We start from the raw sequence: 25,972 nt of genomic DNA, 5'->3' as shown, positions 1-25,972 counted from the left end.
TACTGTTAGGTATCTAACAGCAGTGAGATAATTCAGGCCTAAGGTAAAGTATATTTTATTTTAACACTTCAGAAAAATAGGCAACTTCTGAGGGGGGAGGGTGGGGAGGAAGGGGTCGTGAGGGAGATTGGGGATGAGGTAGAGGAATTAGAATGGGTTGGAGGTTTTAGAAGTGTATTAGTTAATGATGTTTTTGATTGTTATTGTTGTTATTCTTCTTCAAATCCTGTTCTCAACAAACTTTTCTCCCCTAAAAACTTTGGGCTATAACTTATCAGTCACACTTCTTATTGTTGATTTACTTATATTATAGCATAGATGCATGTCTGTAGGTTATCATTACTGGCTGCAAATTGCACCATGATTCAATTCAAAACTCTCCTGGAGAATTTATGATCCTCCAAATTATTCCAAAGTATTGAAAAACATTGTTGAAAAGTAAAGTTACGTTTGTTCATGAGCTGAAATGCTTTCAAATGTCATCAGCATCAACCCTTATTTGCAGCAGCACCCTAATATTTGCTACAACATTTTGTAAGTACTTCCTCAGAGCATCCGCTTTCCTCCAAAGTGTTACAAGCTGTTGTGGATTAATAAATATTTGCACAAATTAAAAGTCTCAGTATGGATACCTACTTTAGATTGACACTAAGATGCTTCTTGAAATTTAGAGCATGGGTCACTATTATCTGACTTTTGTCATATTGAGGTGGGGGAGGGAACACCGATGAACATACAAATTGCTGAATGTTAAAATATTACTGATAAAATAGCCATTATTTGACTTTTTGGCTGCAAGAGCACAAGACATGCACGCACACACACGTACACAAAACCCAAATGAAAGCCCATTACACTATAGGAAAGATTGAGCTCAGACATAATACAGTAACTATGAAAAGTAGAAATTCTATTTCTAATTGGGAGGCTGTCCAGTTGAAATTGTAATATTACACAGTAAAAAAAGATAAAATGAGCCAGTCATATTTCAGGGTAGCCAGAACAGGCGTTACAAAGTGAAAGATAAACATTGTACTTCTGAGGAGGGGAGGGAAAGGGAGGGAGCATGCACAGGTAAAATCCCTGTAATAACACATGGTAGGGTAGATTGATGTCATGAAAAAGTACTTGTTAACAACATAAACAGATCCACAGAAAATTCGATAAAATATAGTAAGTCTTTAACATTACACAGCACTTAGGCAAGCTCTAATTCATTCTTTGATAAACCTTCCCTGTTCGAAATAATGAGACACAAACGTAATCACATGTTTTATAGTATATTCATATCAAACTACATTTACTTGCACACATTTTTCTTTCCTTCGGTGACAACCAAGTATTCTGACTACCAGAGCCAAGTGGCCTGAATGAAAGTCATTTCAAGAAGACACAAGAAAATCTACCTCTTTAACCTATAGAAGCTATAAAAAAAAGCACAGAAATATTGAAAAATATGTGACCAAAATATCAAATTAGTTTTTACTTGCAAAGAATGAGAGTAAAAAACAAAATACATGTTATAAACCTGACATGGTTATACTGAATGATGGTAGTGATACTTTTTTGGAAGAATGAAGAGCTTTAAAGGTTAAATCCTTCAGCTGTGAGTTTGATTTAATAAAAAGACAAATACAAAGAATGGCCTATGAGATGCACTGAATGTCAGATCAATATAACGTACGTTACTGCTTACAGAGCTTTAGAACTTTTGTTAACATATTTCATACTTTGGTCTCCTACAAGGCAACAAAGAAAACACTATAAGATAGTAAGATAATTTCCGAGTCCTAGACTGCAATTATCATTAGAATGACAATGAATATGGTGCACTTGGGCTCAAATCAGTAAATAACAAATTTGATGACAGAATCTTGACTTTACCCCAACAGCTTCAAATATCTGTGACTTGTTTCATGGTTATTTTAGGTCCTCTGCAATACTCACCAGAGCTATAATGTTTTGGCTTAAGTTACCTTGTGGCTTTACGAACTTTATGAAGATGTTAGCATATAAAATGTCTATTCCAAATATAAGTCTCCTTGTGAATTTTAATGCATTTGGGTAAATTTCAGTCTTCTTCAACAAACTATGCTCAAGTGGTATCATTTTAATACCATACTTATTTGGCAACTACTTAAAAAAGAAAGAAAAGGAGAAACTTCCAGACAAGTTAAAACACCTTTGTCCAAACTTCTCTCCATGTAGCTGTCATGTGGTAATTTATGGCAGACTGAATGCAGAACAGACCAGCCTCACATCTTCATTATGTATGCAATTAGATGTGGTAGTGTGCGGGCAATCTATCAGTCGTTCCTCCCGTCCGGTACATGCTACATCGTCCATGTTGATGGGGAGAGATATTTCTCCCCCTCCGCTGTCGCTAAATGAGACCACTCCATCAAACCCAAGCTGCTTACAGGCAATGTTGCCATTTCCCTCTGTGAAACCGTCATCACATACGGTACCCCACTGTCCATTGAGCTATACTAATAGCCTACCCTCGTTATAGGCTCCTTCATCTGCCAGTCGCAGTTCGCCTTCATCTGAAATATCAAGCAGATCATAGCAGTAATTCAATATGTAATATGTATCTATTTTATGTAAATTTTATTAATACCTCATTCTAATTGTCACAAGGATGAGACTTTTAGTCATGGTTTGTGTAGTTGAAGAAAAAAGATACACTTTGAGTGGAAATAATATTTGAATAGCTTTTCTAGTTTTCGAGACATCTCATACTCTTTTAAATCTAACTTGATGATGATGATGATGCTGGAACCCCTCTGCGCGCGTACATGTCAACAATAATTCATTCTTTTATCCATATTTAATAAATCTCAATAAGCTTCTTTTTGAGAATTTGTTTTGATTGATATATTATATATTTCTGAGCAGTTAATCCATTTATTTGTGTAAAAAAGACATATCAGGATAATGTTGTCATTTCATTTCCTCCAATCTCATTGTTTCCATGCCTTTTGCTCCTTCTTAGCGGACATAGTTTGTTACAATAACAGTAAGCTGAATTCCTTCAAAGTCAAAACACTGTCATGAACTTATTTTATGCATTAGATCGATGTACTGGGAATAAATTATGCCCCATTGCAAAAAAACAACCAACTGTGTATGCACTTAGTAGTTTTCGTTCATGCGATAATATATAGAACAAAAATGTATTCCTCTGCTAAATCTGCTAAAATGTTGTCGATATCACGGATGAATTGAGCTGTACCCAATTCCACTGATAGAATGACCTGCCATTTGTCTAAAATTGATGTACCACAGAGAATCGTTAAGGAGCAGAAATCGGAATCAGCTCCAACGATATAGGTCATTCTCACATGTCGTATTCCACACACAAATTGTTGGAATGTTTAGATTTCAAATCTGCTAAGTAGTCCTCTCACAGAAAATGACATCAAACTTGATCCAGTCTCCCACGGGTGGAATTATTTCACAAAAGGACAGGAAAAATGTAGATGTAAGACATTTTGCTACTATTAAAACACATATAGGTCAAGAATACTTAAGGATTGAAAAACATAATCATTCCATATGATTTGTGGCCTAGTGTTTATCATTACCGAAAACTATACACAAGGCCCTGTTTTGAGCCCACACAAGACAACCAAACAATTTCCTGGACAATTTTGTTTTACCACATTTCAAATATGATCTCCAAAACATTTCAGCAGATTTGGACAAACGCTCCAGGAGTAGCATGCTTTACGTTTCAGAAAATGACCTCTCATGACCTTCAAATTTATACAATATGATTGCATGTATGTAAAAGTAACTCACACAACCCACTGATGAAATTTCAGCCAAATTGAATGAATAATGACGAATTGGCAGTCATTAAAACAGTGGCAAAAAGAAACAGAATTTCTGCAGAATTTGCACGATCGTTATAGCTCAGCTAAAAGGTTTGAAAAGCTTTTGAAAGACATCAATTGCTATTTTACTAAACTTCACATAAACAACTGCACACCCATGGATAACATTTGTCCTTGGCATTGTAAACCTGTTGTTGCAGACTGCAAACAAATTCCCAAAACAAATGGTAAAAAGTAAACCAACACCTGATGAGTATCAGTTGTTTAAAAAGATATTTCTCCATAATTTAAAGGCATTCGAATCAATGAATAAAGTAAACAGCTCCAATTTACAGAATAAAGAAGCAATTTACATAGGGCTAAAGACATCAACTTTTGACCATGCTACTCCAAGACTCCTAACATAGATACCAAAAATGGTCAGCAATATTAAATTTCTTCTAGTAACTGGCACAAACTTCACTTAAAAGCTCTCAGTGCTGGGCTAAAACCTCTGAAACCTTGGCAGCTGGCATGGAGGAGCAGCTTGGCTAGGGCAGAAAGTAGCACCGAACCAAAATGACCCTCCTTGGGCGTATGAATTGAATTGAATTTATTGTCCACAATCGGAAATTCCTCTTAAGCTAAGGTGAACGTATTTTTGTTAGAAAATCTGGGATATGACATTGATGATGACTGCCCTGTTTGTTTCAAAGGGAGCCTCTCAGTATTTCAAGGACGATCGTCAAATGCCCCAGTTTAGTCCACCTCACCAAGATATACCAGTGTTTCGTCCAGTATAAATATCCACTTATCCCGCCCTCCCATCTCTTGCGCACCCCCACAAAATAAAGGCAACTTGGAATCATTACTGGTCGCTAATTATTAATAGAGTAGTCCCAGGATCACCTTATTTTGTGAGTCTCTATAAACAGCACTCACCTACTTCATACCCACAAACCACTCCTGTATCTTCACCATGTTTTGGGAATAATTTCAAAGTGCTGGGGAGGGGAGGGGGCCAGGGATACACATTACTTTATATGATTTAAGGTAAGCAAAAGAAGAAAGGTAACCATGTCTGTGGGAGTTACAGTAGTGTGAGGGAAGCAAAACAACCCTTGAATCTTTACTGTGTGCACAGTTGTGATCTGTTAAATGGTCACAGTTGAGTTTTTTTGATCCAGTGACCTCATCAGTATGAAGTATTTGGTAAAAGGACATCAAATAAATATCCAAAACACTCTTATGTATTCAGTTTATTAAAACGGTGCAACACATATTGCACTGAAATTGATAATAGCTGACTGACAAACAAAACTAACTTAAAGAATAATTTGAGGCACAAAATTAACTTTCATAAAACTCAGACCATTACGAACCACTTCAATCTGCACAGGTGGTGTTAACAACAACACTTTTAAATTTTGAAAAAAACTAACCTTTCAACAGCTGTGGTTTATCATTTTTGAGTAAATGCACTACTAAGTCTAACACACAGATCATTCGGTCAGTTCCTCAGATGTAACACAAAACTCAAAGATAAAACAAATTCATTTGATGACATCAAAATGACATGCTTACAATATGTTACATATTTTCCAGGGAAAATAGTGCTGAAATGGCATCAAACGATACTATGTTGTGAATATTTAAACTTAAAGGAAAATGTTTTGATTGAATTTTTAAACAATGGATTAACATTTAGGCCGGTAGGCCCTCACGAAGGAATGAAAAAACCCAAACCTGGCGTAGGTTCGATTGAAGTAAGTTGACAGATGACACCAGCATCTTCAAAATGATTACAATTGTCGATGCTATTATAATAACAGCTCAACAATTCAGTTTCTTTGCCACTGCATCCAACATCATCCAGATGGATTTCTCCGGTTCCCTCACCAAATGCGGCACCTCCACGAAATTCAAGGGCTCGAACGAAGCCTAACTGATTGCAAACTACATTAGCTTCATCAATGCCCCATGCATCATCACAGACAGTGCCCCATTCTCCATTTAGGAAGATCTCAACACGTCCAGCTGTCTCATTCCCTCCAGCAAGACGAATGGAGCCTTCCTCTGTAGAAAATAATGAACAATCAAGATTTGCTACAATAATAGTCTATCGTTGCTTTCTAATGCAAACCTATTAGCAAATTTGCTTAACGTAAGAACTTAATTTTTTCTGGATGAATGCCACTCCAATACGTCAACCCAGACTCTGAAAGATTTAGTTAGTAATATATATAGTTTGTTAATCATAGTATATATAAATTTCATCTGCCTGATAACACAACAGGTAGTAGCATCCCTTTCAGCAGACAAATTATTAATAGTTATAATGAATAAGCTCATGCTCATATTAAATATATGTCATAAGTTTTAGGCTTGAAGAATGATGGTTCTTGCTGTACCCTGCCATTCTCCGATCTGGTGGCATTATGTTTATGACAGTTTCTTAGTCTGGACCAGTAATGAGATGAGTCTCTCATGCTTCATTGATCACATTATCTCCTTCACAGCACAATTAAGTTTACTTCTGATTTTTCTCTCCAACACTTGCTTGATTTCACTATCCGGAAAGAAAACATCACCATCACCACCTACATATATATTCCAATACAACATTCCAATCCATTGTACGGGGACCGTCACTAACTTTTAAATCCTCATCTCTCACATATTAACCTTTCATTATCCATTTCTTCTATTCATCTTCACCAGATACTGCAGATTTAATTTTCATTAAATAGAGGGCAATTAATTCCCGGACCCGTTTGTTTCTTCTCCTAAAAATGTTAGTTTCCTCCCCTAAAAACATTACTCTTCTCTCTTAAATCATACGTGAGGAAACAAACATTTGCCAGGAAACTAACAAAGTCCAGAGCCTCAGGGGAGCTGTTAAGTTATGCCTGGGTGGACAGCTCATTGTTATAAGATGGATAAGTGTTTCTTAAGTTTTGGAAATAATTTCATAGCTGGGGGATGTAAGGGGAGGGGATTACACATTACTTTATATATATTTTAAGGTAAGATAATGTAGAAATGCTACCATACCCGTGGAATTTACAGTAGGACCTACCCTTACCCTTAAAACAGCTGTCGTTCCATAACTCATTAGCTCAGTTCCTCAGATGAAACACGAAAACATAATCACTGATGACCACAACATAACATGCTTATAATGTGTTACACATTTGTCAACGAATAATGGTGCTATAATGACATCCAAAAATGCTCTGTTGTTAATATAAACCTAAAGTAACATATTTTGGTTGAAATGTTTAAGCAATGCATTAACATTAAGGCCAGCAAGCCCTCATGAAGGAATGAAAAAACCCAAACCTGGTGTAGGTTCATTTGAAGTGAATTGACAGCTAACACCAGCATCTTCACCATGATTACAATTGTCGATGCTATTATAATAACAGCTCAACAATTCAGTTTCTTTGCCACTGCATCGAACATCATCCAGATGGATTTCTCCGGTTCCCTCACCAAATGCGGCACCTCCACGAAATTCAAGGGCTCGAACGAAGCCTAACTGATTGCAAACTACATTAGCTTCATCAATGCCCCATGCATCATCACAGACAGTGCCCCATTCTCCATTTAGGAAGATCTCAACACGTCCAGCTGTCTCATTCCCTTCAGCAAGACGAATGGAGCCTTCCTCTGTAGACAATAATGAACAATCGAGATTTGCCACACCAATAGTCTCTACACCAATAGTCTATCTTTGCTTTGTTATGAAACCTATCACCCAAGTTGCTTAATGTGAGAACTTTTTATCTAGGAATTCTTTTCTGAATAATTTGCTAGTCATTCCACATTAACCCAAACCCTGGTAGATTTAGTGAGTAGTTTATATTTTAATCATAGTATCTATAAATTGTATCTGCTTTATAACACAGCAGGTAGTAGCATCCCTTTCAACAGACAAATTGTTAATAGTTATGCATGAATAAGCTCATGCTCATATTAAATATATGTCATAAGTTTTAGGCTTGAAGAATAATGGTTCTTGCTGGATCCTGCCATCCTCTGATCTGGTGGCATTATATTGCTGAGTATCTTTATCTGGACCAGTGATGAGGCGAGTCTCTCACCTTTCATTGATCACATAAATTCCTTTCACAGCACTAATAGCTTTACTTCTAATAACTCTCTCCAACTCTTGCATGATGCCACCATCCATAAAGGAAATGTCACCCTCACCACAAACATGCAATAACTCATCCCAGTCCATTGTACGGGGACCATCACTAACCTATAATCCTCATCTATCACATATTAACTATTCATCCTCCATTTCTTCTATTCATCTTCACCAGATACTGCAGGTTTACTTTTCTCCAGTTAGGGGCCATCAGTTTCCGGACCTGTTTGTTTCCTCCCCTAAAAACATTACTCTCCTCCCATAAAGCATAGGTGAGGAAAGAAACAATTTTAGGGGAGGAACTGCTACGAAAGGAACCCACCAATACTATATTCACTCCTTGTCGTTATATTAGGAGATTTATCACTGTTTACCACTTAAAGAACTAGCTGATCCTGCAACTGTTCTAATTGGCGGCTCTCTCAAAGGGACACTAACTTTACTCAACTATATATATAACCTGTGGAACTGCTTACATTTTCAAGTTCTTTTGGATGAACATCGAGTTTGGAACTTTGGGGAAAACCTAGCATGGGATTCTATCCAGCGTGACTGTGCCTACAGAACAGAACAGTGAATCTAATTTGGGTAATTTAGACTTTCATTTATTTTACCCTCTGTCCGTTTATATTGTGCAAGGATTCGTTTGCGTATTCATGTGTTTGTGTGATTGGGAGAGTGGCCAGCGGGAAGCAGCAAAACTGTAAGTTAATCATTCTTTTCTTTTTAATTAAAACTTGACCCCACAGTATCGATCTTCTGCTACACATGTTAGAATGAATATTCAATATTAATATTCTATGCTGAACATATTGGATTTTCAGATATATGTGAATCTGTTCCTGTTGAAATCTAATGTTCGAATATAATTCACTCTATAGTATATTTAGCCAGCTACCGTTTCTTATTTTTTATGTGTTCATCTGTCTTCATACTAATGGGACACTTTAGGGATTATAACCTCTAATCGAACTCAAAGGGTGGAACATCCCTTACATATGGACTATGTAGTCTAACACACAGATCCTTAGCTAATTAAAACTGGTGGTAGAATGGCATCCAACGATACTCTGCTGCTAAAATGGAACATGTTTTGATTGTATTTTTGAAATAATGCAATAACATTTAGGCCATCAGGCCCCCATAAAGAAAGAAAAAACAAACACACCTGGCGTAGGTTCATTTAAAGTGAATTGACAGCTAACACCAGCATCTTCACCATGATTACAATCGTCGATGCTACTATAAGAACAGCTCAACAATTCAGTTTCTTCGCCACCGCATCCAACATCATCTAGATGGATTTCTCCGGTTCCCGGACCAAATCCCGAACTGTCAAGATAATTTAGGGCACGGTCGAAGCCTAACTGCCTGCAGACTACATGAGCTTCTTCAATGCCCCATCTATCATCACAGACAGTGCCCCATTCTCCATTTAAGAAGATCTCAACACGTCCAGCTGTCTCATTCCCTCCAGCAAGACGAATGGAACCTTCCTCTGTAGAGAAATAATGACCAATGAAGATTTGCTACACCAATAGTCTTTGCTTTCTAATTACATTAATGTAAGAACTAATATGCTAGTAACTTACACAGACTAACTCGTAAACACAAAACCTTTGGAGATATAGTCACTAACATTTATTATAATCTTAATATCTTTCAATTTAATCTGCTCGTTTACGCAGCAGGTTTTAGCATCCCTTTAAACAGACAAACTATTGAAGTAATACCTTAATAAGCTCAGGTTTATATCACATATAGTTGACAGATGGAGAATCCCCAGAAAATGTTTAGAGACTTCTTCTTGATGAATGTTAGAGATCATCAATGTATGTACATATATTCAGATATTATTCACTCAATTATCTGAAACTTGCAACATTTTACTTTCACTAGTATGTAACACATAAATCAAAAGGTTCAGATACTCTGTCGTCTCTCAACTACCATTTAAAATAGGTCAATCATAGTATGACATAATTTCTTCTCTACCCTTGCTTCATAAACATAGATTTACAAATCAGTTCTCCTGGGACTGAAGTTATCCCCATTTCCAAGTAGCTGGATAAACGTTTTGTAATGAATGTTGTTCATTTACAAAAGCAAGTACATTGCTGGTGACGATATGTAATCATGTCTGAGCAAGCAAGCAAAGACCCAATCCATAGAAGGGACATAGAAGGAACATTCTTGCTGGCTGTGCTTCAAAGTAAGAAGGTGATGAGGATGACATTGGCCAAAACTAATTATTACACAATGTCGTCCTCTGTTCTGATGTGGAAGAATGAATCCACATTAGCTAACAGAAAAACAGTTGTTTTGGGTAGTCCAATATACTGAACTGTCAAACACTGGTCACCGATGAGCATAATTTAACAAGGATAAATGCTGCTACTTCAGAGCCCTTTACCCAAGCTCACTATTAAAGGAATTTAATGTCACATATAAACACATAAATATCGGGGATTAATTTGGACGATCTGCACCTCCAGGATGGTGCCTTTGAAAACGTTTAACAATTTGAGAATCCTAAAATTTGGAACAAAAACTGATGACCTTTATCAATTGAATAGTTGACCCAAACTCACCTACGATTGGGGATTTAAATAAATCCTCTGTAAGACAGAGACCTGAGTCCGATGAAGGGAGTAACGAACAATCTATATCAGGAGCAAAAGTCAGATTAAGATTCGACTGCAATTTTTGGATACATTCATTCAGTCCAGTTTCACACAATTCTCTACAAGGATATCCAGAAATGCCTGTGCTGGGACACGGTGGAGCTAACTGTAAGCACATGACCTGGAAAAATGCTGCAGGGCAACCAAGTGGTATTATTGGAGCAAATATTAAATTTGCTTCTTCCTTTGCCTCTGCCTGTGTCAGATGGCCAAAGGAGTTTGGATACTGGGTGAGCCTGTAGGGCATATCTGCACACATTGGAAATGCCAGTTCCTCACAGTTTCCAGATGGTGGCTCTTGTGTGGGATTAACTGCAATATAAACAATTTTGCTATTAAAGACTGCACACTTTTCCAAAGGTGTAAAAATGTGTAACATCATTTTTTTTTTCATACAAGCTGTATTTTTCTTTCTTTATTAACGTCAATGATAAATGAGTTATCTTTATATTAAAGTAATAAATAAATTAGTATCTGATAATTTTAAAGGATACAAATTTTGAAAAACCCTTCAAAGCCAGATTAATGACAACATGGAAAAGTAGGTAAAGAGCTTTAAGACTCATACCAGGCTTTGGCTTTTTTTGTTTAATTGACTAGAAATGACCATTATATTCCACCGAATAGAACATCAATGGTGTTGCAGTACACTTGACTCTTGCGAATTGTCTTGAACCATCCATCTATCATTGTTCATGATTCAACAACATAAAAGAAAAATATTCAATATTTTCTGATAACTGATATTAACTCAATTATTGGAGTACTTAAGTTTTGGGTGTTAGAGGAGGTGTTGGGGAAGGGGTGGTGTAGGACCCACTTTCCATCTTCATATGTTACAGCACTTTGTTACTTATACTTGGTTAGCTACAATGACAGTGATTGTTATTACATACTTTTTAGACTGTCTTTCAATTTCGGCATATTTTCACTTACCAACTATTTGTTGTAGAATTCAACGAAGTTCATTACAATTGGTGCCCACAATAATTTGTTTACTACATAGCACAGCTATTTGCAATAGTTATACCAGAATCAAGGACTTAATGAATTCAAATATAAGATAATTGATATGCATGAAAGCTCTGTAAAGTTTATTTAAACTTCCTATTTCTACCAACCAAAAGAAACAATTCTAGGTCTTCATAACAGACTATGCCAATACTGAATTTACAATCATACCTTCTTCTGTCAGCTCATAACATACAACACCTGCATCTTCTCGGTGACCGCAGTTAGCTTTTGATTCATAGCTGCATTCAAGAAGGTTACCTTCACTGCCAAGACATTCCACATTATCTAACAGGATTTCACCTGTTCCCAAACCAAAGAAAGCATATCTGGGGGCAGACAATGCTCCTCCAAACCCCAACTGGAGACAGACAACTTCAGCATCTGTAAGATCCCAGAGATCATCACAAACAGTCCCCCATTGGCCATTAAGATTAACCTCAACTCGTCCAGAAGTAGAGTTACCTTCCATCAGACGTACATCTCCATCGATGGGCTCTGGAAAACAACAATTAGTTTGTTTTGTGGGCGATAGCGGAAGTGTTTGGGAGGGGGGGGGGCGGTGTAGGACACACATTTCTTCTTGGTATGTTACAGCGCTCACCTTATAGTTGGTTACCTACAAGTGGCTCATTTCCATCAACAGACTCTACAGAAGAAAACCAGTTATGAAACAGAGATCTCACAATGCACTCTGTCATGATACAAAGTGCTCAAAACTCAGTTATGTAACAAGCATCTTAAACTCACATAGCATGAATTGTATTTATGACCAACGCTATGGTTATTGATAGTGTGGACTTTCATACAATCTTTTGAACAACAGAATAGGCTGATTTGGGAAGTATCTTAACATAGTAAATATTGCCATTATTCAGTACATGACCTTTAAACTTTTATTCACATCACCTTCATACCTTGAAAATAGTTTATTATGCAATTTGCTCCATTACATTATCAAATAAATCCTCAGTTTATATTTGTAGTGCATTACATATTTTTAGTTATACTTAACGAATTAGCTTAATACGGTAAAACAGTTCTTCTGGAATCATAATATGAAAATCAGACTACAAAAATAGTTTACGATAAATTGAGAAGTTTGCTATATTTCTCCGTACATTTGCTTTATATCATTCTCCATCTTGATGTGATGTGGAATCAAAAGCAAATCTTATTCGTGCAACATAAAGCAATTCCTTCATAAATGACATATATTTGAAAGATGGATGACTCTGGGTCAATAGTTAATATTTAAATACCTCACATTAAAAACTTTCCCAATCAATAATGATTTTATTAGCATACATTTCAATGTAGATATAACAGCATTATCCATCCTTTGTAATAATGTGAAAAATAAAAAAGATTGACTATATACGGATGCATATGTCTACTCTTGCACTAATTTTTGTAATGTTTTGAGAGACATGTTATATTGCTCAAGAGAGATTGGAGCAGATTTTCATTATCTTATGTTATTCTGTATTAATATCACATCAGCAGTGTTGCATTTCAATTGCGGACAATGACTTACAAGACTGAAATTATGCAAAAGAAAATTGGTTGCTGTCGCCATGAGGTCGTTTTATTAAGAATTTATTTTACAGCAGTTTGGCAGGAGATGATGCTTGATATCAAACAAGAATAAATCTTCAAGATTTTAGTACTACCTTTAGTGATAAAAGATGATTTCGCCTGGCAAACCACCCCAGCTCCCTCGTTAAAGTGACAGTTCTCTTTATCTCTAGCTGTATGCACACACTCAAGTAGATTACTTTCATCTCCATTACAGTCCACGTCGTCAAGATTGACTGGATCTTGTGACATCCCAAAGTGAGCTTTACTGACGGCTGAGAGGGCGCCCGGAAAGCCGAGCTGTCTGCAAACAACGTGAGCATCATTCAGATCCCATTCATCGTCACAGACTGCGCCCCACTCATCATCTACTAACACCTCCACACGACCCTCATGAGGACCTGTACCGCCCAATAAACGCACACTTCCAGAAGCTGAAATATATAACAGCATAAAGCCAGTGTTTGTAACATTTCAGAGCAAATTATCAAAAACCTGCCTTGTAGATAAACAGCTACAACATCCTCTGTATTGATTATCTTGGGTGTTAAAAATATCTCTTTACAAACATTCAAGTACCTTTCATAACCATGACTATGAGTTGATGCGTCATAACAACAACAATCCCTTCATGTTCTGAGCCTATATATGTTCACTAACCATTCCTCTTATGATCAGTTAATTCTTCACCAAATCAAAGTTTAGCTAATAATTAATTGTCTATTTCATTCATATTTCAACATTTTATCTCCAAGATACTTTTCAACGTCGATAGTAATTCAAAACAAAAAGCAAACGTTAAAATTTGGAGGTGAAATTTAACAAGTAAAGTTATTGAGCTACACACATTGTTACAGGGTTTAAGTATTGAATAGCCACAAAACAATTCAAAAGGCTGTTTTTAATCAACTACACAATTATCCAAAGTGGCAAGAGGTAGCCCTGCATTTGACATGTAAATGAGAAATAACGCCAACTTTCCTGGAAAACTTTCATACAATTTATACATGTCAGTTTTGAGATAAACATTTGAGGTTTGTTCCTTTTGTATCCAAAGAAAGCTTCAAGCAAACATGTGGCATATCACACACGCACATGCGGGATAAACATGCTGCTGTTGGTCCTCATTTTTTTCTGAAATTTTCTACTGAAACTTTGAATGCATCGTATTATGAATAAAGAAAATTCATGGAGAGTTTGAACAAATAACAATCCCTTCGGTAAAGTTAGATTACTTCACAATCAAAGGTCAAAACAAGATTTAAAAAAAAATTGTTTGAATGGATCATAATTTAAACACAGCATGTACTAGTGAATCAACAAATCCTTTCCATAAAATCAGAACGCTTCAAAATTAAAGGTTAAAATAACACGAAATACTGTATAAAAAAATGTAAGCTCCTTATTTGTGTGAAAGGTTTGACATATCCAGAAAACAACATGTGAGAATCTTTGTCTGTCAAGTTTATAAGGATATTTATATTATTATATGCCTTTTTTGAAAAAAAGGGGAAATATTTGGGGAGAATTTGATAACAATTGAGAAAAAACATTTCAGATTTACTCATTTTATATGGACATAAAGTATGCTGGGTTATAATGTCACTCATACACAATGCATGATCTTATTTCCAACCGATGCAACAAAAACCATTTCCACAATTGAAATCACGGTTTAATGTTGAAGTCACCGGATCATGAGGCATATCATAACATCCCATCACACAGATGAATTCATTCCCAAGGTTGTATAATCTTTATAGATCTTTAAAGAAAACTAGAGCAGAAATGTTTTGATTATAATCCATATATGGCATTACAACTTGTTCACAATAACCTTATCCATACACGGAAAACAACAACAAAACAATGTTATGAAGCTGGAAGGCAAATATTGCATGCGTTTACAAGCCATTGTTCAGTTTTTAAATCCCAAACTTCATAACACTTTCACAAGTATTGCCCCCAAATTTAGTAAGCTAACCTTTCAAACGTTCTTTTATAAATATTCTCTACCATGTTTGGGAGTAATGATGATGATCTTTAATTGAATTTATGGTTGAGTTGTACCTGGCGTGTCACAAATTAGGCCAACGCTGCCCGATGCGCCCGCGTGGCAGTTACTAGCCACAGTGTAACGACAGTCCTTTAGTCTAGCTTCTGCTCCGGTGCATAAGACTTTGTACAACAAGACTGGTAAATCGTCATGACCAAACAAACTGTAGGATAAATATTGGGTCACATTTTCATAACCAAGCTGTCGACAAACCACCTTCGCATTCTCTGGGGTCCACCTAGGAATACAGACCCTGACCCATTGTCCATTAAGATATATCTCCAGAGTACCTTCATACTGACTTTCACCACCGACAAGACGTATTTCTCCATCACCTAGAAGAAAATAGCAAGTAAGTTAGCTTCGAGAAGGAAATAGAGGAATAAGCATGCAGCTTAATATATCACAGTTTTTTTTTTAGTTGCTGGTTCCCAATTTGTGAGTACTAGCACGAACTGTGCCGAGAGAGCAGAAATCCCTTAGTATGGGTTTGATTGCAATTAGAAGTACCATTAGTATGAGTATAAACAAAAGCACCCTTAGTACGTTTACAACTACAAGTACCCTTAGTGAGAGATTGAGTAAAAGTAAAAGTACCCTTGGAATGAGTACAAGTAAAAGTACACTTAGTATGCGATTGAGTACAGTAGAAGCTCCTTAGTATGATATTGCGTACAAGTAGAAGTACACTTAGTATGCGATTGAGTACAAGTAGAAGTACCTTTAGTATGAGATTGAGTAAAAGTAGAAGTATCCTTACTATGAGTACAAGTAGAAGTACCCTTAGTGAGAGATTGAGTAAAAGTACCCTTGGTATAATTACAAATAAAAGTACACTTAGTATGCGATTGAGTACAAGTAGAAACACCTTTAGTATGAGATTTAGTACAAGTAAAAGTACACTTAGTATGCGATTGAGTACTAGTATCAGTACCTTAAGTATGAGGCCGAGTAAAAGTAGAAGTATCCTTAGTATGAGTATGAGTACACGTAAATTACCCTCAGCATGAGTATATACTACAAGTAAAAGTAAACAAGTAGTATGAGCACGTACATAGAAGTACCCTTAGTATGAGTATGAGTATCAAGTAGCATTAGTATGAGAAGTATTAGTACAAGAAGAAGTAACCTTAGTATAACTACAAGTGTCCTTCATATGAGTACAAGTAGAAGTACCCTTAGTATGACTACAATGGAAGTACCTTTAGTATGAATTAAAGTACAAGTAGCCTTAGTATGAGAAAACACAACCCACTGATTTTTTTTTACCTTTTACAGATGTTAGAATAACACAACTTTTGTATCATGTTCAATAATATGCTATTCTCATTATGGTTCTCATTCTACTCAGTATACAACTGTTGCTATAAGAAACTTGTTGTAAAGCGATGGAGAGAGATTCCCTTACATATAAGATCAGTGATCTACTCATAAACAAATCTAAACAAGAAAAACATTTCCATAATAATAAGAAACCATTATTATAATGCGTAACACACACTTCAGTCTGGCCGTGCTGAAGAAAAGAGAATAAACAGAGCGACAAAGTATAATATTGATGATGGATGAGTCTTATGTATTACTAGATACAGATTCTAGAAAGCTAGATGCAGATTCAGCTTCTCTATCTGAGGGCGATTCCAGAGAAGACAGAAAAGCATGACCACTAAAAAGCTTTGTGGCTACAGAAGGAGGGAGCATGTACAACTTTAGACCTAGCTAGCAGTCTGCAAACAGGAGTGTACCCAGGTGGGAGCAAGAGCATGGATGCATTTGAATGATAGGAGTAGAATTTTGCATTGATGTGAGACTCAACAGGCAACAAGTGCAACTTGCAAAGGATTGGAGTAGCTGATTTGTTGCAGATCTGGCCTGAGTGAAACTAATCTTGCCATTGAGTTCTAAATGATGTGCAGTTTCTTTGGGAGGCCACATAAATTCTACAATTTTCCAAGAGAAAAGATACAAATGAGTGCACAAGCATTTTCATTGCTGGTACAAGTAGTTACAGTCTTACCAATTTTGTGGTAATGGGTTGTCCTAAATCTTTGCCAAAAGGAATCCCACTATTGACCTCTAACAGTCAAATTTTATTGCTAGTTTACAATACGGGTATTACCGATTTTGAAAAGGGAATTTGACCCAGACTAAAATCACTGGAAGCAGATATGGGGTCTCTCTCAAGATCAGTTTTGCAATTTAACTTGGCAACTACTGATATAAAAGAAAAGTTATACTTACTGACATTAGTACAGATCACACTAGCATCTTCATTATGACCACAGTTATGTCCAACACCACGGAAGACACAATCTGTCAATCTTTCTTCTTGGCCACTACATTGTAAATCATCCATTAGAACTGGACCGGTGCCTTTACCAAAATGGGCCTTTGTAAGAGAAGCAGCTGCTGGTCCAAACCCCAGTTGGTAGCAGACCACATCTGCTTCCTGGATTGTCCAACCATCATCACATACTGTACCCCACACTCCACTCTGGTAGACCTCCACACGGCCTTCCGTCTGTTCTTCACCATCCACTAAACGAATATCTCCGTTTTCTGAAAAGATGTGTACTTAGAACGTTTAACAATTAAAGATCGGACAAACTCTGTAACTTTAAACATGTCAGTCACGGTAATAAAACAGCTCTCTGAAAGTGCACAGATCAAAACTGATGAAGCCTTATAGTTACTGTTACTTGGCATTCATCCTCTGAAAAAAGATCCTGTTAGGATCGAAACGTCAAGTCCGCTTACTTTTACACGAAATCTAAAGAAATAAAAAAGAGAAGATGGCATATATTGGGCATGGGAATGGATAGAGATGGCCACTATGGATTACTACATTAACCTGGACACCCCAATGGCTGAGGGGAAAGATGGGATGCCCAACAATAACATGGAGGATAACAATGGAGGATGAAAGAAGACAACTTGGGTTGGATATCCTAGCATAATGCAAGAGTGTTGAGAGACCATTACAGCCTTACGGGCCACACTTTTTTTTTTGCTAAAAGAGGCTATTATTCCCAATGCACCATCGCAGAGAGGGCTTGTGTTCTGTTATATAATTGATGATAACAGCTATGGCTTTATCTATGTTGCAAGTACGCAGTAACAGCTAAGTCTATAACTACATCAGATATGGGCCGGGGTATTGTACTGTAGACCTAGGCTACAGTATATCAAATATTGTTATTAGTTTAAAGTAAACCACCTTCTTTAGGTACAGTCGATCCCCATCAAAGATCATTTGAGAGATGCAATGCAAAAGCTAACAGTAAATTTTGAGTTCATTTATGAATAGTTGAAGAGTTTCTGTTGTAAATTCAACCAACTGCCTTAGGGATTATCTCTCAATATTAATGCCAAACGTTTAGCATAAAATGCTAAAAACGTTTCAAACAGAGGGCTTTTATATACTCTACCTTCCAAATGGGTATATAGGATCGCCTCAACAATTTCCAGTCATTATGAAGTTTTTGATTAGATAAATATTCCAGTGGGCCCTGAGGGAACATTAATGACATTAATCTTGTCACACTATGAAATGCATGCAGTCACTTTATTTGGAATATATAGTCACTATGCATCCCTTACATGGTCTAAATAATGACACAATTTGCCGAAAAGGCCAGTTTCAAAATGTAAATGTATTACACTTTTACAGAGTAATATTTGAATTCCATTCAAATTATTACATGACATTTTTGGCCAGCAAACTATTAAAAACCTTCTATTCCAATCTTCCAGCAAATCTTGATCTTAGCTGATAAATTACTTGCCCTGTGAAATCACTATGCAGAGATGCCAAGTTTTGGATTTCCGAGAGAGGGAGATTTGCACAGGCCGCAGCTCAGTGCCCTGCTAGGGGGGTCCGGGGCATGCTTGTCCGGAAATTTTTGAAACTTGAACATTAAATGGTGCATTCTGATTGCATTTTGGGAGGATACAGAAGTTGTTCATTGTTGCAGCAAACTCAGACAAATTGACACATTTATTTAGCACTCGAAGGTAGATTTACATTAAGCAAGATCTCAGAGGAGAGCAAAATAATCACTGATAACATATTTCTAGCTGCTGGGACAGAATGAGTTTTATGGGCCTCAAAGGGAGAGCAAGAGACAGTAGCTGATTGCAGGAATCTCCCATCCAATGTGGGAGACTTGGCATATGACTATGACTTCAAAATGATTGACTTTCAAAACTTGGTAGCTCAAATTATAGTCTTTCAATCTTGTTGAAGTAATTTCAAATGAAGTAACTTCACCCATGCATTTTGATGCTACACATGCTCCACTTTGCCTGCTAAGCCGTTCATTTTTTTCAGGGCCAATATAAGGCAAATTAAAGGTTACAATTGCATGGCCATTGTTTTAGCTTTTTCTACATCTTTGGCTTCTGTCTAAAATCTCTTAAGAAAATTTCCCATATGTTTATCAGGACAATTTTTTAGGGATTGTTCTGGTTGTCCCTTCAACAACCAGGTCTTTTGTTTAACTTGTCCAAACAGCGAATTTGATTTGGCTGAAAAATTGCATAGCAACAAACAATAACCAATATGTACACAGTAGAAAAAAATGTGTAGGTTTGATCGATATAACACTAGCTTATGGTCCATTTTGGTGGTTCTATCATGCTATGGATGAACAGTAAATCCAAATTGTTGGACGGTGATGATACCAACTTGAGGCTTTTCGTTACCGTACAATGGAATCTCAATTTTATGTTAACAATTATTACTTGTCCACTGAACATATACACTCAAAGGCTGAGTTTGGAAATTTGATCGTCTAAGCCAACGATCATTACACATTTGCCCTGCCCATTTATACTAGATTCTCCAAGGTTCAAACCTAAAATTATGCTTCTCTATTCCAATTTGTTTTGTCCAAAATTCTTCAAATTTCTTAGAAACAAATTCCATAACATAACATAACAAGCAGTATAGCCACGTACGATCGTTAGTTCTAATTGGTGAAATGGGGAAACATACTTACGGTTTGTAAAGCAATATGCAAAGTTCTTTTGTCACTCTCAAAATATTTTGAGGATGGCAGTTAGTTTCTTCTCCTGGGGAGTTGGCATGTCGAACTTAAATAGTAGATTACTGAGTTCAAATACAGGCATCCATGTTTGCAAGACGTCTCAGTGTTTTCTACGCAACTCTACGATTGCCAGCATGTTCCAAATTGCCAATCACCATCGAAGGCCTAGTCGCTAAAGCGTGAGTTTGTGTGCGCGGTTCAACATGATCAGCTGATATGATGTGACGATTTGATCTTTACTTATCTATAATATAGAGGTGCTCTATCACATATCACCCAGCCGTGACAGTTTTTCTATACTGTAGTGTCATGTCCCGCTTCAGAGTACTCCTATCGTCAGTAAGAGCAGTTTAAACATCATATTTCCATCAGATCAAGTTTAGGAACTGTTTGTACTATATATTAATACCAGCTGTGCTTTGAAGCATCATATTGGAGTACAGTTTAGAGATTTATAAGAATTAGGAAATTGTCCCTACTGGATATACATAGAAAGTCTGTCTATTATAAGCTCTATAGATCAATGGTGTTTCCAATTCTTACGTATCAAGCAGGTCACACAAGTTCCTCACACAACCCCCCTCCCCCGCTGCCCCGTGAGAAAAAATGCTCAGAAATTAGGTATTTACGGCTCCTCAGGGGCTACTATTTGAAAAGGGGAAGAGGCAAAGGTTTTCTAGTAACATTGGCCTCTGCTCCCTTAAACAGCTCCCTTAAACAGAAGTGCTTCGCCCCGCTCGTGCCTTCTTCCACTCACTCACCGATGTATATGCCTATATACAGTAAGCTATTTAGTTGTGAAGTTAATGGGACCCCCCCCCCCCACCATGAAAAATCATCAATGTTGTTTTATAAATCTAGTTCTGAAGCACTAAATTCTTCGAATTTGTAAACGTATTTTGACGTCATAAAAGTGAACAGCGACGCCAGTTTTAAAGGAGACAACAACATCAAATGAGACAACAGCATCAAAGTAAACAACAACGTTGATGGAGACAACAACATCAACGGAGACAACAACACCAAAAAGACAACAGCATTGAAGGAGACAACAACACTAAACGAGACAACAACATCAAAGGAGACAATAACATGATAACAGACAGCATAAAAGCAAACAACATAATACATTGCCCAACACATTGCCCAATACATTGCACAACATAATACATGGCTAGGTCGTTTGTAGTACTCTTTTTCTCGGGTGCAATCTGTACATGCCTCAGAGTCCGTTCCTGCATAAAACGAATGTGCTCACCCACTGTGTTTTACGAGCATCTGTTCCATACAAACGTCTTGGACATTTCTTCAAAGAGGGGCGTGAACTTATACAAACCCTAAATCTTTATTCATATTATTGTTACAAATTTGCGTGTCATGTGAGATCATATTTATTCCACAGCAGATAGCGACCGTCTCGCAGTGTACAAACCAATCTAAGGCCAAGTGATTGTTCACTGCGGGAGGCATGGCTTGAATAAACATTTTGGGGGAAGTGGGCCCAATTGGCAATTGGCTGATTGGCTTCTTCGCTTTTCTGAAGCAAATTTCCCAAAATCAAAGTAAAACACAAGATAGCTTGGGAGAAATGTGCAAGACCCTAGTATCAATCTAAAGCGAATAGATACGGGAAAATTGCTTTGTGAAAAAGAAAGGAACACTATGCTGTACATACTAGGATCTTAACAAGACTACATATCAATACATTCACCGGGCCTATATTATGTACTTGGTCACGGTGACAAGGCCTTTCTGTGAGAACATAGGCGTAGGAGCCTCATTTGATTTTTGATTTGGGGGGGGGGGAGCTGTAACGACTTGCCCGAAAAATATAACCAGAATTTTTCGCCCGCTTCGCGCGAATTCCACATGTTAATGTGCATATCATATAGGCATTCATCGGTTATTACATCGCATGCCAATGACATAAAATCATTTTCCGTGTTATTACCCTTCCATGTTGGTTAGAATTATTGGGGAAGTTTTTACAACAATAATGATATTAACAATAATATAAGTTTAAACATTAAAAATCACATTGCAAATTCTTCTTCTTTCAGTAGGTGCCAGTGGCGGAGCTAGGGCTATTGGTCAGTGGGAGAGAATGGTCTGTAGGGGCGCTATCTAAGCGGAGCGCCACCATAGGTTGGCGCGGAGCGTACAGAAGTTTTTGAGTAAAGATACTCCCTAGATCGCCGGAAATGACCCTTTCCAGGCCTTGCTAATTTGCAGATAAACGAAGAATAAATAGGTGTAATCGCCATTTGTCAGAGAATTGCACCAACAAAATGTGAAAAATGTCAACAGGTATTTGAGAGCGCAATAAAAAAGTCAATAATCGCGAATAAGTAAAAAGTGGTAAAAAGCTGAAAAGGGCGCCAGCAGTCCATTTGAGTCCGCCAAGGGGGCATCCGCCCCCCCCCCCCCCCTCTGACTTCTCAGCGTATTGCCCGAATTTTCACCAAAAAAATTGAAAAATACATTGCAAATTATTCTTCTTTTAGTAGGTGCTCAAAAAATTCTCAGCATATTGCCCAAATTTTCACCAAAAAATTGAAAAACACATTGCAAAGTATTATTCTCTCAGTAGATACCCGAAAAATTCTCAGCATATTGCCGAATTTTCACCGAAAAAAAAAATGAAAAACACACTGCAAATTATTCTTCTTCCAGTAGGTGCCCGAAAAATTCTCAGCATATTGCCGAATTTTCAGCGAAAAAAAAAAATAATAATACATTGCAAATTATTCTCCTTTTAGTAGGTGCTCGAAAAATTCTCAGCATATTGCCCAAATTTTCACCAAAAAATTGAAAAACACATTGCAAAGTATTATTCTCTCAGTAGATGCCCGAAAAATTCTCAGCATATTGCCGAATTTTCACCGAAAAAAAATGAAAAACACACTGCAAATTATTCTTCTTCCAGTAGGTGCCCGAAAAATTCTCAGCATGTTGCCCGAATTTACACCAAAACAATTGGTTGGGGGGCGGCAGCCCCCCCCCCATCCCGCCTCCTACGCCTATGTGTGAGAATCAGTATCGCAGTGTCCTCGCGTTCCGGGTTTTAATTTGAGATTAAACAGTCTGTCATGTTATGTCGATTTCGTCCAAAGACGTTTTAATAAGATTTTACGGTAATTATCTGTTGGCAGTCGTGCACATTGCGTTCAAAAGTTTAAAGACTATATTATATACAACAAAACTTATCTTACCTTGTGCGAGACAGGCTGAGATGCAGATGAGAAGGAATCCTAAGATTACTAACCCAGCCGAAGACGAATGGAACCATCGTGTCGTCATCTTGATACCAAAGTAACGAATGTCTTACTCTCTCTCTCTTAAAACATTATATTATTCACAAACTTACCGTGCGCCTTAGCAGGCCTACGTAACCATTAAAAAATATTGAACGAAACTAAGATGTGGCTTCCCGGGGTTGTATTTTGACGAAGATTATCCAAGACCTGCAGCTCGTGGAATCAATCAGCGGACAAGATTTCTCCTCTTTTTCCATGAATTTGTTGTTTGTTCGGAAAAACCTTCTTCCAGTAACTGGTGTAAACTGGCAGTGTTTGTTTTTATAACCTAGCCCGCGTAGCAAGGCTCTGTTCTACAGGACACATTTTGATTGCCGGATGAAGGAATGAAAGAAAACGTACGCTACGCAGTGGTGATGACATGGTCTGTGGTAGTTTGTGTTTGATATTACAATAAACAAGGTCCATGCTATCAGCTCACCGCAGCTTTCCGATGTTATAAAGGTCTTCAGGAAATCCAATTAAATTAGCCTTTATACCTTGTTATGAAAGCCACCATTCACCCGCAGGTTATAAATGAAAATGAAGTTGGGTATACCATAGTGGTGTTGCCCGCCGAGTCATTTGCTTCAAGTATTTCTCTAATGAACTTTTTTATTGGTGTCACTGCTGAATACAGTTTCAAGGAATCGCTATATAATTTTTTGCCCTGCGGTGAAGACCTACTACCTTGTCAGAATTTTTGGTATAATAGGATTAAAAGAAAATTCAAATATTGACACAAAACTTGTTGCGAACGTTACAAAGGGTCATAAAATTGCAGACAATGGAAATGAGCAAGAAATGGCTGCGATAGGAATCGCCGCCAACTAACGGCTTGACAGCTCAGCAGGTAGACTGCTGGGCTTGTAATCTAGACGTCACTGGTTCGAATCCCGTTCTTCAGTAACTCTTTTTAATTTGTCAAAATTTCCCAGTCAGTTTTCCATCATTCATTAACTGATATAATTATACATTAGGCTATGATTATTTGGACTTTTGGAAATTCGTTTGCAAGATCATCTATAAATGCTGTTGCAATCTTTTTTCTTCGCGATCCTTTCAGTGAAACCAACTAAACATGCGTGTGTTTTACCGAATTTCGGTACGATCAAGTAATGTTTCATTTTGCTTCACTCTATATAAATATAAGCCCTTTAGAGGCGCCCTGGACTATAAAATCTTGAGGATTTAAACACATATGAAGAGCGTCATCCATTTCTAAAAGTTTCTCAGCGTTGATGCGTTAGAATAGCAAAATACGTTTCGTAATATGCTCAGTTGCTATTTCAAGTACGGTGGTTGTTAGACACTTGGCAAAATAAAAATAATAATGATAGAATAAACCAAAACCTTCAAAGGATCTAAATTCTTACTGTTTTGATCAAAAGTTTTACTTACGAAATTTACGTTAATGCAAGTTACTGGAGCTGCAATAAAGCCTTTATGATTCGAAATTATTTCCAAACATTCCGATACAGCACAAACCAAAACAGTTCTTAAATAATCGATTTTCCTAGCGATTTTACGTTACTGTAAAGGAAGGATTTCAGATCAGCAGAGAACCTCAACTTAAGTTTTCTATGGTCTTGTAAATGACCAGCTATACCATAGTAGGCAATGGAGTGGAGCGGGGGGGGGGGGAGGGGGTTTCTGACGGAATGCTCAGCATGCAGAATATTTTTTCCATTAAAGGGCCAATCAAACAATCTTTGGATAAACGTTGCTGCTAGTTGCTGTTATGAATCTCCTCCCCCAGTGTATATTGAATAAGACCATTAAAAAGCGTTAATACCAATCTTCAATAAAAGCAGACACCCCAATAACAGCCTCTTCAGCAGTTAAGAGTGTTTCCAATAATATCCTTCCTGATCCAAGATTAATAAGCAAAGAATTAATGTATCATTTGGTTTTACGTAGATTAATCACAAAAGCACTAATTGACCACACAAGACAAGAATATATACTCTTTGATATTTATTTACAACTTTGACAATTTGTACAATGAATGTATATTATTCATAAATAACACTTTTCATTTTATGATGATGGCTTTTCAGATATTGCAGATTTCAATTTGCTTTTAAAATATTGCAGTTTTCAATTTGCTTTTAAAATATTACAGTTTTCAAATTGCTTCTCAAATATTGCATTTCAAGTTTCCACAATTTTCTTGCAATGATAAATTTTATTTCAAAGTTGATGAAGAAAGAAGAGGTGAATAGAATCAATCGTCACTATCTGAGTTAGGTCGTCTTGGTTTCGGGTTCTTTAGAAGGATATAAAAGAATAAAGGAAACACTCCGAGAGTATTAGAGATTACTT

The 25,972-nt window shown here is 37.0% G+C and overlaps 1 protein-coding gene across 1 annotated transcript in view; it reads right to left on the bottom strand.

Annotated features, from left to right (window-relative positions):
• The window catches only part of LOC139977163 (scavenger receptor cysteine-rich domain-containing protein DMBT1-like), a 75,355-nt gene extending 51,530 nt beyond the window's left edge, over window positions 1-23,825 (bottom strand). Inside the window, exons 1-9 of the mRNA XM_071986340.1 lie at window positions 23,564-23,825; window positions 17,545-17,862; window positions 15,318-15,638; window positions 13,343-13,681; window positions 11,841-12,167; window positions 10,566-10,970; window positions 9,143-9,472; window positions 7,161-7,490; window positions 5,565-5,894 (exon numbers count right to left, since the gene is read on the bottom strand). Coding sequence (XP_071842441.1) covers window positions 5,565-5,894; window positions 7,161-7,490; window positions 9,143-9,472; window positions 10,566-10,970; window positions 11,841-12,167; window positions 13,343-13,681; window positions 15,318-15,638; window positions 17,545-17,862; window positions 23,564-23,651 — 2,788 coding nt within the window. The 5' untranslated portion in view covers window positions 23,652-23,825. The remainder of the gene's footprint in view (window positions 1-5,564; window positions 5,895-7,160; window positions 7,491-9,142; window positions 9,473-10,565; window positions 10,971-11,840; window positions 12,168-13,342; window positions 13,682-15,317; window positions 15,639-17,544; window positions 17,863-23,563) is intronic.
• Window positions 23,826-25,972: the final 2,147 nt, after the last annotated feature.

Source organism: Apostichopus japonicus, chromosome 2, assembly GCF_037975245.1.
Source record: "Apostichopus japonicus isolate 1M-3 chromosome 2, ASM3797524v1, whole genome shotgun sequence".
NCBI classification, from domain to species: domain Eukaryota; kingdom Metazoa; phylum Echinodermata; class Holothuroidea; order Aspidochirotida; family Stichopodidae; genus Apostichopus; species Apostichopus japonicus.
The sequence above is the reverse complement of the archived record's forward strand: the minus strand, read 5'-3'. Positions and strand labels throughout refer to the sequence as shown.